Source organism: Peromyscus maniculatus, chromosome 3 (assembly GCF_049852395.1).
Source record: "Peromyscus maniculatus bairdii isolate BWxNUB_F1_BW_parent chromosome 3, HU_Pman_BW_mat_3.1, whole genome shotgun sequence".
In the NCBI taxonomy this organism is placed as follows: domain Eukaryota; kingdom Metazoa; phylum Chordata; class Mammalia; order Rodentia; family Cricetidae; genus Peromyscus; species Peromyscus maniculatus.
The window spans coordinates 70,660,210-70,676,434 of NC_134854.1; the positions used below are offsets into that span (position 1 = coordinate 70,660,210).

The following is a 16,225-nucleotide window of genomic DNA, read 5'->3' on the forward strand; positions in this document are numbered from 1 at the left end:
AAAAGGAAAACAGTATCTTCTGGACAAGTGAAAAAAATCACAGGAGATTATCACATAGCTATACATATCAACTGATGAAATTAAATGTCTCTGTCATGCACTTTTAATTAACTCTATTAGGCAGAAGAAATAAAAGTGAACTGAATTATGGTGATCTAATTATAAAATACCATAATATAAGAAAGTCTAAATTCACCATTTGAAGTTTGTCAAGTATACAAACATAACAAGTGTATCCAAAGCCAGGTGTGCTGGCTCACCTGTAATCACAGCACTTGGAAGGTGGAGGCAAAGAGAACCCTGAGCACAAGGCTAGTACTTTCTAGGAAAAAAAATGTGTATTCAATACGTATTGTGAAACAGCTTACCAACTTTTCAAAACTCAATAAATTTACGATCTCTCTTAAAAACATTCTATAATTTTGATACAATTGAAAATTGTTACCAACATTACACATATTTTATTGCATATGTTTACACTAATTTATAAAATAAAAATTGTCAAATCTCTCTGCTTCAAAAAGCTAAAATTATACAATTCAATCTATAGAATGCAAAACTTAAGAAAGGTGATTTGTCAAAGTCAGGATCCACAGCAAGCTACTGAAGGTAAGCAGTATGCCCATCCCCGGAAGACGTTTCAGTTGAAGGCAACAGTTTCAGAATACTCTGGTGTTTCAAACACAAGACCAAAATGCCAGATCACCATAGGGTTCTTTATCTTCTACCGCCACCTGCTGGTATCACAAAATATCTCAACTCGAGTTGAGAGAACATCAGGGTTAGAGCTTCTGTTAATCTGATAGATTTATGAGAGAAAACAGTGAGCAAAGGCCCTGGATTTGAGCCTTTGTACTACAAAATAAACAAGGTGAGGTAGGGGTACATCTGATTTTAAGTATCCTTTTTCTCAACATCTTTATCTAACATATTGTATTCATTGGCATCCTCATCCATAACGGACAATAAACCAATCCAATTTGGATCCACAGAAATTTAAGTCATTTTCCTACTCCAAACACCAAGACTCATTTTCAGGATGATAAATAGTATCTCAATGTCTAGCTACTGTGATAATGCAAACCGTAATTTATTATGCGCATTTAATGATGATCAGTAAAATTTAAGGTTTATCTTTTCATAACTATTCATAAGCAAATATATCTTCCTATTAAGCTTGATTGCTGATAACCTAAAAGCTTGTTTGGCCTTCTCTGGAGCTTAAAAACAGATTCTGAGAGAAAAGATGAATTTTGCACTGTTCCTTCATGATATCCCCAGTTCACTGTTCCTGATAAATCAAAATAAAGTTCAGTATTCACAGAGACCAGCCAGATCACTGAGGCTCATTTTAACAACTGAACCCAAGCTGGGCACTCAGTTATCAATGTGGATCTCTGCACCAGCAAATAAAGTAAAGCAAACACTGGGTACCATTGGAGAAAAATACCTCCAACACTGGAGAATTATTTCCAGACTTAAGACTAGAAGTTGCCAGGTGGTGGTGGCACATGCCTTTAATCCCAGCACTTGGGACTGTGAGTTCGAGGCTAGCCTGGTCTACACTGTGAGTTCCAGGACAGCCAGGACTATACAGAAAAATCCTGTCTCAAAAAAACAAAAACAAACAAAAAACCTAGAAGTTAATTCTATCGCTCTCCTCTCTTTCAAAATGTTACCATTATTGGCTTTTAACTTTAAACACACAGGGCAAAAAAGCAGTCATTTTAAAGTAAGACCTTCAGTGGCATGTGGCATATTTTGAATGTTGTGCAACCACTGCCTTGTCCTACACTGTACCATTACTTATCCACATGTAGAACTAAAGTTCCACGTCTTCTTTTCACTAACTTGTTAACAGTGCACAAGACATAAAAAGGAAACATACAAATGGTTCTTTCTACCTACCATTTATCCTTTTATTTCTACTTGAGTTATGTCAATGATGCCACTCTGACACCTCAGCCTCCTCTGTTCCAGCTTAAAACGTAGGACATGCTGAATCAAAGAATCACAGTGGAGGTTACCCTCTTTGGATAACTACTTCCCTTTTGAGAAACAGTTCTTGGCTGGATACTGGACTCTCACAAAGACCAAATGCTTGATCTTGGGGCTGTGATAGGCCTGGGCTGCCTATCATACAAGAGTATCTTGGGATACTCCTCATCCAAAAAACTAGGCATGTGCAAAAGTACTGTATCATCAAATAGAAATGATATATGTGTGACCCAGCATAAGCAGACCCTAAAAGAACCAGTGATTTCATTTAGAAGTGGCTCAAATCCTCAAGGCTTCCTCCTGTGTATATTTTCTTAGCTAACAGATGAAGGGCCTTGGGCCTTGTTTAGTCTGTAGCACTTGGAATCTCTATAGGTATGTGGGTGGCTCCAGCTCTACAGCCCTCTCTGCACAAAAATCAAAACGTAAGATGCCTGTATCCCAGGTGAATACTCCCTGGACATAAAAGGTATTAACAATCAAGAGGATGAAGAAGACATGATAACCCAAAAAGATAGAGGGTAGCTGAATATAACAGTGGGCCTCTTTCTCCAGAGACTGCTCATCACCCAGTGGGCTCATGAAAAAAGGCTGTTGACTTCCTCTTATTCTGGAGCAGCCATTAGACAAGGCAGTTATTTTATACTCTGTGTACAATCCACTCTCCACACATAAAAATGCAATCAACTAGTCCTTGTTCTGCTCATTCTTCAGATAAAACACTAGGACTTGAAAAGCTTAAACAATTTGCTTGGGGTTACTAAGAGTAAAACCCAAAGCTGAAATTCAAAGCCAGATCTAGCTGACACCAAAGCCAAGAAACAGAACCTCATGGAATAACTTCCAAAAAAACCTGTCTCAAACAACAAAAACAAAAAAGTAAATACTTGTCACTGACTATTCTTCGAGATATGGTTTCATAAAGTGTCTTCGCTATTATAAAACATCTTCAGTGGGATAAGGGAAATGCTTTGTGTCCACACAAAAACATCTCAGAGTGAAGTGGCCCAATTTTACCTGCTTTTGGTGTTCATAAACAATGTATCTAGCCTTCCATGTAACTATCAAATTATATAAACATAATAAAATAGCTTGACAATATTAATACCATAATTAACAATACTAGCCACAAAATTCAACACTAAGAAAATAGGAATGGTATGGATAGGAAGAGTAAGAAAGCTATATCCAAGCACCCAAGCACCATAATCCAGTCTAACAGACACTATAAAGAACTATCCTAGCATAGGATACATTCATACAACAGTTATCACATACAATAGTTATCACATGCCTTTAATAGGCACTTAGTGTCTGGGTATGCCAGACACTAAGTGCCTATTAAAGGCAGGTATTTTCTACTAGATATATTCCTAAAAGCAAGCATGCAATGTGCATTTACTACTCTACTTAAGAGAGTAAAGACCTGAGGACAGGCAACACAGTGGCCTGCCCAAAGCTGCACTATAGATCTACCTCACTTCCAAGGAAGAGATCTTGTGATCTGCATTGTCTTGTGTGTGTGTGTGTGTGTGTGTGTGTGTGTGTGTGTGTGTGTGTGTGCGCGCGCGCGCACGCGCGCGCACATGTGCATATGCGTGCATGCATGCATGTACGTGTGTGTACATATGAGAGAGAGACATGGTCTTACTATCTAGTCCTAGATGACCTGGAACTCACAGAGAGCTACATGCTTCTGCCTTCCAGTGGTGGAATTAAAGGTATGTGCCACCATACCCAGACACCATCATTACTTTTTAAATCAGATTAAAATTTTAACTTGACAGTGTTTTTATTCTATCAAGTTTTAAAATAAATAAAAAATAAAATTAAAAAAAAAACACAACTGCAGTCTCAGGTCTATCAGGTCTTCAATGGAGACTGAGGTCCTCTGACCTAACCAGATGAACCAAAAAGTCTTTTCCTGCAATATTTAAATGAATCAAACTAAAGTAAATACACAGACTAGTAGCTCACATCTGTAATTGCAACATTTGAAAGGCTGAAACAAGAGAACTACCATGAGTTCAAGGCCTACAAGCAAATCCCAGGCCAGCTGAGGCTATAGTGTGAGACATATTTCAACACACACACACACACACACACACACACACACACACACACAGGAGTACAAAACTTATAGTAAATATAAGAACTGTTCCTTAGTTAAGTAAAGGATAATAGCCAACTGAAACTAGCAATATAAGAAGTAAAAGCTAGCTTCTGACTTCACAGAGGACTTTCAATAGTTGTACTGGTTAATTTTTTTGTCAACATGACATAAACCTAGACATATGTAGGAAGAGGGAATATTAAGAAAATTCCTCCATAAGATTGGCCTGTAGGCAGGTCTATGGGTAGACTTTTCTTGATTAGTGATTGATGTGGGTGGACCTAGTCCAATGGGCACAGTGACACCCCTAGGCAGCTGGTCCTGGAGTGTGTAAGAAAACAGACTGAGCACACCTTAGAAAGCAGGCCAATAAGCAGAATTCTTCCATGGCCTCTGCATCAGCTTCTGCCTCCAGGTTCCTGTACTGACTTCCCTCAGTGATGGACTCTGATGTGGAAGTGTAATCTGAAATAAATCCTTTCCTCCCCAAGTTGTTTTTGGTCATGGTGTTTTATCACAGCAATAGAAACCCTAATAAGACAATAGTTTACTGGAAGAAGCTACAAATTTCAAAGGAAACTAAGAAAAACCTGTAACTTATAGTGTAGTTAAAAATTCAAGCATTAGTCATGACTGAATCAAGTAATATATACTAACCATGGATCAAGGAGCCATTTAGCCACTGAATATAGTAGTTTTGAGGAAAAGCAAGCAGGATTTCATTGCTGATGATTGAGAAGGGTAAAAGCAAAACAGCTCCAGCTGAAACCGCTAGAGTGAAGGTGCTCAGAAACAACCTGCAAGAGAGAAGAGGCATCATCACTGGGGGTCTGGGAAGTAGTGACCATAAAAGCAAGAGCCAGTGCATTCCTTAAGAATCCCATTACAGATATGCAACTGAGTGACAAATGGCATGCGTAGGATCTGGAAAGTGCAACCAGGTTAAATCCATAACAAGATCTATATACTGAAGAGAGTGCCACACAGTTTTAAGAAATTATTATTATTAGTGTGTGTGTGTGTGTGTGTCAGAGAGAGAGAGAGAGAGAGAGAGAGAGAGAGAGAGAGAGAGAGAGAGAGAGATATGTGGGGCAGGGGGTGACATGGCATGCATGTAAGGTCAGAGGACAACTATATCGAGTCTGTTTTCTCCTTCTACCTTTACACAGACTCCAATATTGAATTCAGGTCTCCAGGCTTACAGAGCAAATTATCTTAACACACAGCCAACTCACCACCTCCTGGTATCTCATTAACAAGGTTAAATTATAGTAGTAAATACCAGAGAAGTAGTAAATAATACTAATCAATATTTCAAACACTACTTCAATACTTCTTAAATAATACAGTTTCAATGTGTATAAAGGATCTAAAATAAATTAAGTCAACAAAACAAACTGAAGAAAAACATTGACAATAAATACAAAGCAGGGTCTCTATTCACACCAAGAAATGCTTATATATCATCAGGAAATCTGTTGTTCCAAAATCCATTATTATTTATAACAACCCACAGGACAGAATGCAATCATGAGGGACTTTCACTTCCCAGTTACACATTTCTGAAAAGCTTTAAATTTTTTATAACAAACACCTAATTTTGAAAAATATTTTAAAAAAATAAATAGCAAGACAGAGGAAGATGGATTTTTGTGAGTTCAAGCCAGGCTAGTCTACATAGAGAGTTCAAGGCCAGCCAGGGCAACATTAGTGATGCCCTGTTTCAGAAAAGAAAGGTGGGGGGGAAGGGAGGGGAAGGAGGAAAGGGTCAAGGAGAAGGGAGGGAAGGGAGGAGGGAAGGGAAGTGGAAGGGAAGAAGAAAGGAGACAGGCAGGCAGCAGCACAGCAGGAGTACTGGCAAAGGAAATTCGATTAGTATTAAAGATAGAGCTTGAGTATCCATAACAATGAAGTTAATATTGAAAGAATGTGAAAATAAAGTAAGAAAAAATTTTAAAAGTCACAGTAGTAAGGACAAGTGGTGGTGGCACACACCTTTAATCCCAGCATTTGGGAAGCAGAAGCAGGCAGATCTCTAAGTTTGAGGGCAGCCTGGTCTACAGAGAGAGTTCCAGGACAGCCAGGACTGCACAGAGAAACCCTATCTTGAAAACAACACCACGAATTTAATCAAGTGACCTTGCACTCAATGCCATCCTGTGGCAAAAAGCAGAAATGCATGCCTACACAGGCACAAGTACCCTAGAAACCCGAGTTTGGTAAATAAAGGCCAACTATTTAATGCAGATCAATGGAACACTCCAAACAAAACTCAGCTCAGACAAAGCATCATCATGAATTTATCCAAAGAATGAAGAGCACATGTCCCAGAAAAGTACTCAGAAAAGCTGCTCACCTGAAGTGGATGGCCAGTTCCAGCCCAGAGAGGAACATCACTCTCATTAGCATCATTCCTACCAATGTCAAAGCCAAAGTTGAATCCCAACACTCACCATCCCAAGGGCCTGCACAGCTCTCCCAACACTCTAGGCCCCTCAACAGAATACATTTCATCTTATATTCATTCCCCAACTGTTTCCTAACCCTCAACAGATTGTGTGGTTTTCAGGCCTCTGCCTACAGGCTGCTCTCTTTCTCTAGGGTGCCCTTACAACACTCCACAGTATCCCTACAACACTCCACATGGCAGATGTGCCTGAATAGCATGACAGACCTCAAATGCCACTTGCTTACCATGTGTCCCTCAATTCCTACCTTCTTGTTCCTCTCAGTAAAATCAGTTCCTCTTTCCTCTTATCTCCCATAACACTGACCACATACCAGGCCAACATAACCTCCGAATCCAATACTAGGACCCATGACCTGACAAAAGGAGTTCACTTAGGAGACAAAGAAATAAAGCAGCAGGTCACAAGTGGCCCAGAAAATCCAATGCATATATCACCATTACTATAATGCTGCTTTTCAACAGCTATGGAGCCTCCACTCCACACCATTACTGTGTTAGACCTATCCAGAAAGCAGAAAACTGCTTTTGTTGCCTATAAAGTGCCACTCACAAAAGGTTCGTGTAGAGTTGATAATGACAAAGGGTCCTTAAAATAAGGCCCTGACCTGGAAAAGTATAGTAGAGACATTGCATGTACAATCATAAAACACACCCTTTCAGAAATGTCACCTCCTAAAATGGAGTAGTAAAAACCCTACATCCAGAATATTGTGCCTTCTGTGACTGTGGTGGTAGTAAAACAAAAATATTTCCTTGAATATCTGCCATTAGTGATTACTCCTTAAGCAGGAGGGTGTGAGAATCTACCTGAATGCTAAATGTTACCAGTGGCTGAGAAAGCTATCATCTACAGATCACAGTAAATTACTTCAACAAGCCTGCCACACACACTTCCATGAAGCCTTAGATATTTCAAGTGGATAAACACTTCCTTCTTGAAATCCTACAGCTTCTTCAGCATTCCCTCCTTTCTATCTGCATACTCTGTGAAATGTACCCACATGTTATCTTAAATGTTTGGGTTTGAATCTGAAATGTCCCCACAGGCTTACATTTTGAGGACACATTCCATAATTTGTGAGACCATTTAAAAACTGCTGTATCTCCATGAAGTAGGGCTGCCTGGCAAAAATAGGTCACTAGGTTTCACCCACCTCTGGTTCCAGCCTGGATGCTTGCTCTATTTTCTGGTCCATCTGCAGGTAACAAAACACTGACACGCACTGCCAACACTGTGGACTGTGAAACTGCATAAAAATAAACCTTTCCTCCTTCGTTAGCTTCTGCCTGGTGTTTTGTTCCAGTGATGAGAAGAGTAACTGTCACAGCCTTTATCTGGCTAATCAATAAAGGCATGCCTTGTGAATTCAACCCCCAAATGCTCACTCTGGCCAGTGGTTCTTAACCAGTGGGAACATCAGAATGTATTACCATCAGGATCACCCACAAGCAACCATCTGAAAAGGCTACTGCTAGTGCGCACACCACAGACTGACCCAGGAATCTATTAGTGATGCTCACTCACTAAACAGATATTTACAAACACTTGATTCTAAGCCAGCACTGTACCTGGCATGTTAAAATAGTAAACAAGACATGTTTTGTCTCTCCACAGCTTCTAAGTGAAGCATCACTTAATGCTACAAAAGCATCAGATTAAAAAAAATAAAGTATTAAATGGATAACTGCATAATATATTTTAAATAATAGGCACTACAGAAAATAAAACAAGTAAGGAAAACTGAAGTGGCAAAGGTAAGACAAGTCAGATTCTAAACACAGAGCCAACATGGCTCCTGGCAAAAAGCTGGAGAGGGGAGTCAAAGGCACGTGAGAGGCCGGGAGCCTAAACTGGAAGGATGGTGTCTTGTGATGTGCAGAAGGCAGGCTGGACAGGGAAAGGAGGAAATCAGCCTTCGACAGGTGTCGTTTGGTGTCCATAAGGTATCTGCTCTGATTTTTCTCTGTGGGCCACAGGAGACTTGGGGTTGCTGTCTCTCCACTGACCCCATCTTCTTGGTCCCAGGTCAAGGCAGTAACTATGAGGATGCTCAACTCTGAGACACTCTTCCTTTCCATTAGTAGTCTATGGAAAGCTAAGTTTGAAACTACAAGAGAAACCTGTTCTTGCCAAACTTCTAGTCCATTCATCTACTGGTTTCTATAAAGATGGACTCAAGATTGCCCTACTCTATGCAGTGGCTTCAAATCCATTACAATAACTATTTATTTTGATATTTAAATTGTCCCCAATTTTGTGTGAGGACCCTTAAAGGACTGTTCCCTTTAAAATATCCCAGTAATTCTTACATTCTTATGTTCTGTACAAACATAAATTTAACCTTGGCCTTTCCCTATCCAATCCTTCTATTATCCTTTTTCAGGAGTCCTGGTTCTACTTAGTGGAAACTTCTAGTTAAACATGGCCTGGGCATTATATCAAATCTCTGATACAGGGAGATACCCTCAGGAGGCAGACAAAGCTGAGGCACAGAGTGTGCACTCTGCATGTACAAACACGTGGCCACACTCACTTTTATGCTGCAGTTCTACTTCTTGTAGGTGTTGAAAACCATGTGTTCACAATGACACAACCTCAACTCCAAACCAACAATTCGGTGGTCATTTTTGTTTTCTCCTTTTCCCTTAATTTTTGGTTCCTACTGACTTTAACCAAACCTCCCCACCATTACAAGGAACTAATTTCCTACCATACTGATCCCAGTTCTATACAGATACATACCTTCCTGTCTGGGTAGCTCCCCAATCTGGACTGAATGGTCCTGACACTCAAGACACCCTCCTTCCTCAACTCAGCTCACACCTCTGGCAGGCTCCCTTTGGCATGGACACCCTCTTCATCTGTGGTGACACTGACACTCTCATGGAGATCCTGCCACCCTTCGGGTTCCCTGAACCTGGAGTTAGGGATGGTGGTGAGCTACCATGAGGGTAGTAGGAATCAAACCCAGATCCTCTACAAGAGTAGCCAGTGCTCTTAACCACTAAGCCATTTCTTCAGCCCCAGATTTCACATTTAATAGGCAAAACCTAACAGAAAGAACTTAACTGTTTGCCATTCAGTTTGACACTTCAAAAATTAAAGTACACTTCCATCATGTCTCCTCCACAAACATTAGGAACCTATAAAGTGACCAGGTCTCTCTACTCTCAGCAGACAAATGTGTCACTCTGACCACAAAGTCTACCTGCTGCTTGCTTCAGAGAGTCAGCACAGGACACAAAGCAAATGGCTGACAGATAGGCTGATTTCCCTTTTTCTCAGGGTCTTGCTGTGTGGCCCAGGCTGTCCTCAAATTCTCAATCCTCATGCCTCCACCTCTAGAGTGCTGAGACTACAAGCCTGTGCCCACTATACCAAACTAGGTCTTTCTTAAACAACTCTCCCACCTTTAAGCTCTTTTCCTCATTAAATCTCCTGATAATAAAATCTTCCATTTCTTTAAGTAAGCACTTAGCAGGGGAAAGGAATATGGTCTCATGTAGCCTATGCTGGCCTTACTTACTATGTAGCTGAGGCTAGCCTTGAACTCCTGATCATACCACCTCCCCCTTACCATTAATAGGATTACAGGCATGTGCCACACTCAGTTGAATAAACACATTTTAGCAAGAGACAATCAGCTCTAAAGTAACCATGTGTATTTGCTTGCATGTGCTTTTTAAGAATATGATTAATAAGGATTAGTACTTGAGGCAATTATTTCCTTCAGACTCTAACTTCAAAACTATAAACAGAACAATTAAATTTTAAAATATTGTGGTGGTTTGAAAGAAAATGGCCCCCAAAGTGGCACTATTAGGAGGTGTGGTCTTGTTAAAGAAAGTCACTGTGGGGGCGGGCTTTGAGGTCTCTTTTCTCAAGCTTCGCTCAGTGTGAGTCAGTCAACTTCCTGTTGCCTGAGTCAAGCTGTAGGACTCTCAGCTCCAGCACCATATCTGCATGCTGGTATCTCCATGCTCCCCATCCTGATGATAATCAATTGAACCTCTGAAACTATAAGCAAGCCCCCTCAATTAAATGTTTTTATTTATAAGAGTTGCTGTGGTCATGGTGTCTCCTCACAGCAATAGTAAACCTAACTAAGACAAATACATACGATATTCTGTTGACTACAGCATCCTCATCTTCTTGTTCATCTGCAAAAATAAATGTTTATAGTGTTACTATTTTATCTCCAACAAAATGTTTCATTAATTTATCTAAAAAATGTAACAAAAATATAAAGTTTTAAAAATTCAATTACTAGATGAAAAAGACTTTCAAAGAGAATTTTGTAGACCTCAACAAAGACCCAAATATAAATTTCACTATAACATGTTAAGTGGTATATATATATATATATATATATATATATATATATATATATATATATATATAGAGAGAGAGAGAGAGAGTGATTTTTTTTTTAGTGTTGATTAACTGACACATGTAAATCAAAATTTTATAAACTCATAATCTCAAGAAAATAAAACTTAGAACCACAGGATGATTGTGAAATGCAGGTAGACAATGTCAGGATAAGCTGCTCGTGAATGAAATGTTCTGGCTGTTAATAGCCAACAGATATTTCTATTATAAAATGCCATACTCTTAGAACTTACCTGCTTTTCTTTAGTTTGAATTTTCATTAGTAAATGAAATGCTAATATTTTCTTAAACCACCCTAAACTATCTTGGATAGCATCACCTCAACAATTTGAAAGTACTGTCTAAGTTATAGACAGAAAAAAAGGTATCATTTTCTGAGTCTCTTTAGGTACCAGGCAGACTTCATTAGGATACCCCTCTTCCTTTCTCTGGCCTCTCAGCCACCATCTCTTTTGTCCTCGCCCATAAACTGACCAGCCAAAGAGACTGCCTAAGTACACAAGTATTGCAGAACCTTCCCAATCCTTCCAGCTCCTCATCTGTCTTATGTCCTGACAGGCTCTCCTTGGATCTCAGAACCTCTGGGAGCTCACCTGCCTCAGTGTCAGTAGTGAGTTTTGGCCATTCTTTGTAGTGTCTATCATGAATTACAGACTTCCCAAAACAACTTTACAGTCAAAGACACCACAAAATCACATTCACGATTAATTTTCATGCTGATATTCCCATACCTAATCCATCATCAAGTCTAGAGAAAAGGTTACAACTTCCTTATCCACAGCCATTCTATTCCACCATCGAGGTCTACAGTCTTTGTCACTCCCTGAAATTACTGGATTAACCTGAAGATCATCTAAGTCTACAGTTTGCCTGTGCATCATCCTCAACTCCCCTTAAACAATGTGTTTATGTTTTTCACTCAAACCCTCTCCTTTCTCTTCATGTAATCTATGACCCATGTGACCAAGTATCTTTAAAACAACTGAGGCACTGTCTTGAATCTGCAGATCTTCACATATTTGGCAGATTACATGATCCAGTGAACACTTCCAAACATTTACAGAGCCAGGTAACAGCTCTGAAATAACATAGTGCAACAAGAGCTATTTCTTTATTTCTCTTGAGTTTGATGAGCTGAAAATATATCAAAGAATCTTTAATACATGGAACCTTTAAGTATCATACAGCATCAGCCACCAGGCCAGCACCACAGGTAGAAAATATTATTTCAAAAAAATAGTTGAGAATTACCAGAAGGCAGTAAGGCATCTGCTAGAGTACATATAAAACTCTAACCAAAAATGTATGAATTAGAAAAATAATAATGACATAAAAAACATGAAAATTATTAACTCAGGACAAAAGGGAATAATACAAGGATACTATATAATTAAATACCAGTACAATCATGGATACTGTAAATTCTACATTGCTTTGGAGAAGGAAAATAGACTGAAGAGATGGCTCAGCAGTTGAGAGCACTTGCTGCTCTTGCAGAGGACCCAGATTTGATTCTCAGCAATTATATGGAGGCTCATAGCCATTTCTAACTCCAGTTCCTGGGGATCCAACACCTTCTTCTGGCCTCTGCAGACATGAGACACGTACACAGTGCACAAATACACACACAGGCAAAACACCCATAGCACATAAAACAAAAATAAGTAAATAAACCAATACATCTTTCTTAAAAAGAAAGAAAAAGAGAGACAGAAAGAGATGGTGAGACAGTTCTGTAGTGAAAAAATGAAGGAGGCTGGGGTGAACAGGATGCTCAGTTAGAACCAGCCACAAGGAACCAAACACCCTCATAAACTCTGGATGTCCCAGGTACTAAATAGCCAACACTATTCTTAGTTGGACATGAGAATTGTGATAATCAAGGACTCTGGTCTAGTAAGGTGACTCTGAGGATAGTCAGGTTCCCTTGGGGTTATTTTTAGTGTTCTTAGTACCAGGCAACTGTTTACTTCAGTCACCAGCATATTCAGCATGGCTGTGTGGGTGGAGCCCATATAACACCTCACACAGGCAGCTCTGATGAAAGCTGTAACAAAACTGTTTCTACTTGCCTGATTTTCTCTTGTATCTTGTAATGATGAAGTAGGAAACGATGTAGAGAATGGCAAAAAGAAGAAAACATATCTGAAATGAAATTTAACAGGTCATTTACATTTTTGCCCAACATTTTTATAACTAACAAAAGATACAATCTTTTGTATCTAAAAAAAATGAAGGATCTAAACTATTGAAAAGTGAAATTTTTGGACATTTCACAAATATAACATTTTGATAAAAAATATTAATGTATATGAACTGGTCAGTTCTAAAGATCTGCAGTATCCTAGTTTAATAATATTTTGGTGAGAAAGCCCACTGGAAAATTCTCTTTTCATAACTTGATTAATGTTTTTCAAAGTCATGTGGAAGTGTGAAAAGTCAAACTATTATCAACAATTCTGAAGACTGAAATCAATGAGCACACATTGCCGTCCTGAAAAGCAAGGCATCCTAAGAGCTTCAATAATATGTAAAGGATGTGCCAGTAACACAACCTGACAGAGTCAATCACATGCAGCTTTAGCATAAAAGAAGCATCACAGATCAATGTGGATAAAAATAACTTCAATAAACACACCACACATCAAAGTTAAATTCTTTGTTCAGCTGTGGTTTAAGTCATATTACTTTGTCTAATAAAAACTGTATGGTATTACTATATATGATCTCAGATTCTGCTACCCATGCACAGCAGTGCCCTCCTCCACTGTGCTATTTAATGGAGGGAAGAGAGTCAGCTTACCATCTTTACTGATTAGAATTTACAATATACTCTCAGGTTTTTAACACACAGTGCACTGTTCTTCACCACATTACTATTTCACACAGCAGTCCTACTAAACTCACACTCCAAGGAACTTTGGCATCCACTGGCCACACCTCAACCTGGAAGCTCTCTTTCTGATCCCTGAACTGTTATTCTACTCTCTAGCTCTATGGGCTCAAATTGTTTAGATCCCATGCACAAATGAGATTATTCAGTACCTATTTTTCTATATCTGCAGACTTTACTTAGCAGAATATCCCCAGATTATCCCTTGTTGTCCCAAATGGCACAATTTCCTTAAGGCTAAATGGTACATGTAAGGATTACCACATTTTCTTTACCCATTCATCTACTGATGCACATATCAGTTGTTTCTGTAACCTCACATGGTGAACACTGAGCACAGTGTCTCTCATAAATCAATTCATTTTCTTTTAATGTGAATCCAGAATGGAAGAGGTGGACCACTTGGCATATTTGCATTGCATTCTGGAGGGCAAGCCAGCTGTTCTGATGCCAGTAGTATGCAAGGCTTCCTTTTTTCCATGTCCTCAACAGCACTTCTCTCTTGCTCTTTGGAAGCAGCCATTCCAACAGGTATGAAGTGAGTCTTCCTTTCCATTTCTCTATGACAAAGGATGCTAAGTACATTTTCATATACCTGTTGTCCATTGTCTGTCTTCTTTTGAGAAAGGTCCACTCAGGTCTTTTGCCCATTTTTATTTGAGTCATTATGCCTACAATGCACTCCTTTTGTCAGAGTTAGGGCAACAAATGGGTAAAGAGAGAAGGTCAAGAAACAAGATATCCATCAAAGACCAAATGCTAAAAATAAAGCTTCAGTCAAGCTTATGGAGCACGTGGAAAAAATATGAAGTCTTTCAGAAAGATGATATCTATGGACCTCTCGGGATGAGTTGGTAGAATATGATAACAAAGACTTTAGGTGGTTGTCACCCCTGTAATGATACCACTTAGAAAACAACACTGAAAATGGAGAGGAGCACTACAAACTGAGTGTCAACATTCTCAATACATGTGGGAGAGTGGTAAAAGACAATCCAGCACTTGTCCTGAAGCATGAAGACTGTTAGAACCCAGGCTAACAAGAGGATGTTAGTAGAGTTAGAACCTACTCCTAAAATCCTCTGAAGCACAAAAAATGGGTCAAAAAGAAAACCAAATGGTGAAGAAACATAAAGAAATAATGGTCTCCTGGAGCTCCTCCTGGGGCTTGGCAGTAGATCTCTGCATCTGCTTCCATCAGTCCAATCGGCGAGAGAGAGGAGGGATTATATGAGCAAGAGATATTGAGACCATGATTGGAAAAAGCACAGGGACAAATAGCCAAACTAGTGGAAACACATGAACTGTGAACCAATAGCTGAGGAGCCCCCGTGGAACTGGACCAGGCCCTCTGGATAAGTGAGACAGTTGAGACTGTTTAGGAGGCCCCCAGGTAGTGGAACCGGGACCTGTCCTTGGTGCATAAGCTGGCTTTTTGGAACCTAGGGCCTATGATGAGACACTTTGCTAAGCCTTGGTACAGGGAGGAGGGGACTGGACCTGCCTCAACTGAATCTACCAGGCTGGGCTGAATCCCCAGGGGAGACCTTGCCCTGGAGGAAGTGGGAATGGGGGGTGGGTTGGGGGGGAAGGCTGGGGGTTAGGAGGAGGGAGGACAGGGGAATCTGGCTGATATGTAAAATTAAATTAATTATAAAATAAAAATAATTTTAAAAAATTCAAAAAAAAGAAGAACTAATGGCCTACAATGCAATGGAAGTCAGGTTCTACGAGCAAGGAAAGAAGAGTAACTTGGCAGTAACACAATGAGCCATAAGGTTCAAGTCTGACGTCAGGTAGCTGGCAGAGGCTGTCTGAGTTTATCTGTGGGGTTTACTACATCCAGGAACCCATTTTAATACTAGGGATACTAGTAAGTAAGGTGCACCCTTGTGACACTCACATTCCAGAGAGAGAAATAGCAATACAAATAGATAACAGGCAACTAAATTGCAGTGTGTCTAAGGATGGTCAGTCTGGGCCTAGGAAAATAGAAAGTACCATCAACAGTGGCGGCTCATCTCAGCAGGATGTCATCTGAGGATGAATGATGGGACAAGAGGAGCAAGACTAGCAGTGCGTGATGCAGAGACAATAATAATGTCAGAGTCCTGAGACAAGATGCCTCTGGTGTGTTCAAACAAAAGGGAAGAATAAGAGATGAGCCTAGGGCTTAACAGGAGTCCAGTGCACAGAGGACTTTGTTCCAGGTGCTGGTACTTACACATGGTAACTTCCAGGTTGGCTCTTTCCCTGAGGGAGACAGGAATCCATGTAAGATTGTGAACAGAGGGGTGACATGATCAGATTCAGTGAAGAAACTCATCCTAGTTGCAAGGACAAAAGCAGAGACCAGGA

The 16,225-nt window shown here is 39.8% G+C and overlaps 1 protein-coding gene across 8 annotated transcripts in view; it reads right to left on the reverse strand.

Annotated features, from left to right (window-relative positions):
* Lmbr1 (limb development membrane protein 1) overlaps positions 1 to 16,225 on the reverse strand; it is a 128,276-nt gene that overhangs the window by 93,145 nt on the left and 18,906 nt on the right. For 5 of the 8 annotated variants that reach the window (XM_076566718.1, XM_042273296.2, XM_042273295.2 and 2 more), the window contains exons 2-4: positions 13,047 to 13,119; positions 10,703 to 10,742; positions 4,769 to 4,908 (exon numbers count right to left, since the gene is read on the reverse strand). In XM_076566718.1, the coding sequence (XP_076422833.1) occupies positions 4,769 to 4,908; positions 10,703 to 10,742; positions 13,047 to 13,119 (253 nt within the window). Of the gene's footprint in view, positions 1 to 4,768; positions 4,909 to 10,702; positions 10,743 to 13,046; positions 13,120 to 16,225 lie in introns of those variants that run through there. The other 3 variants (XM_076566720.1, XM_076566719.1, XM_042273300.2) reach the window with 2 other exon arrangements.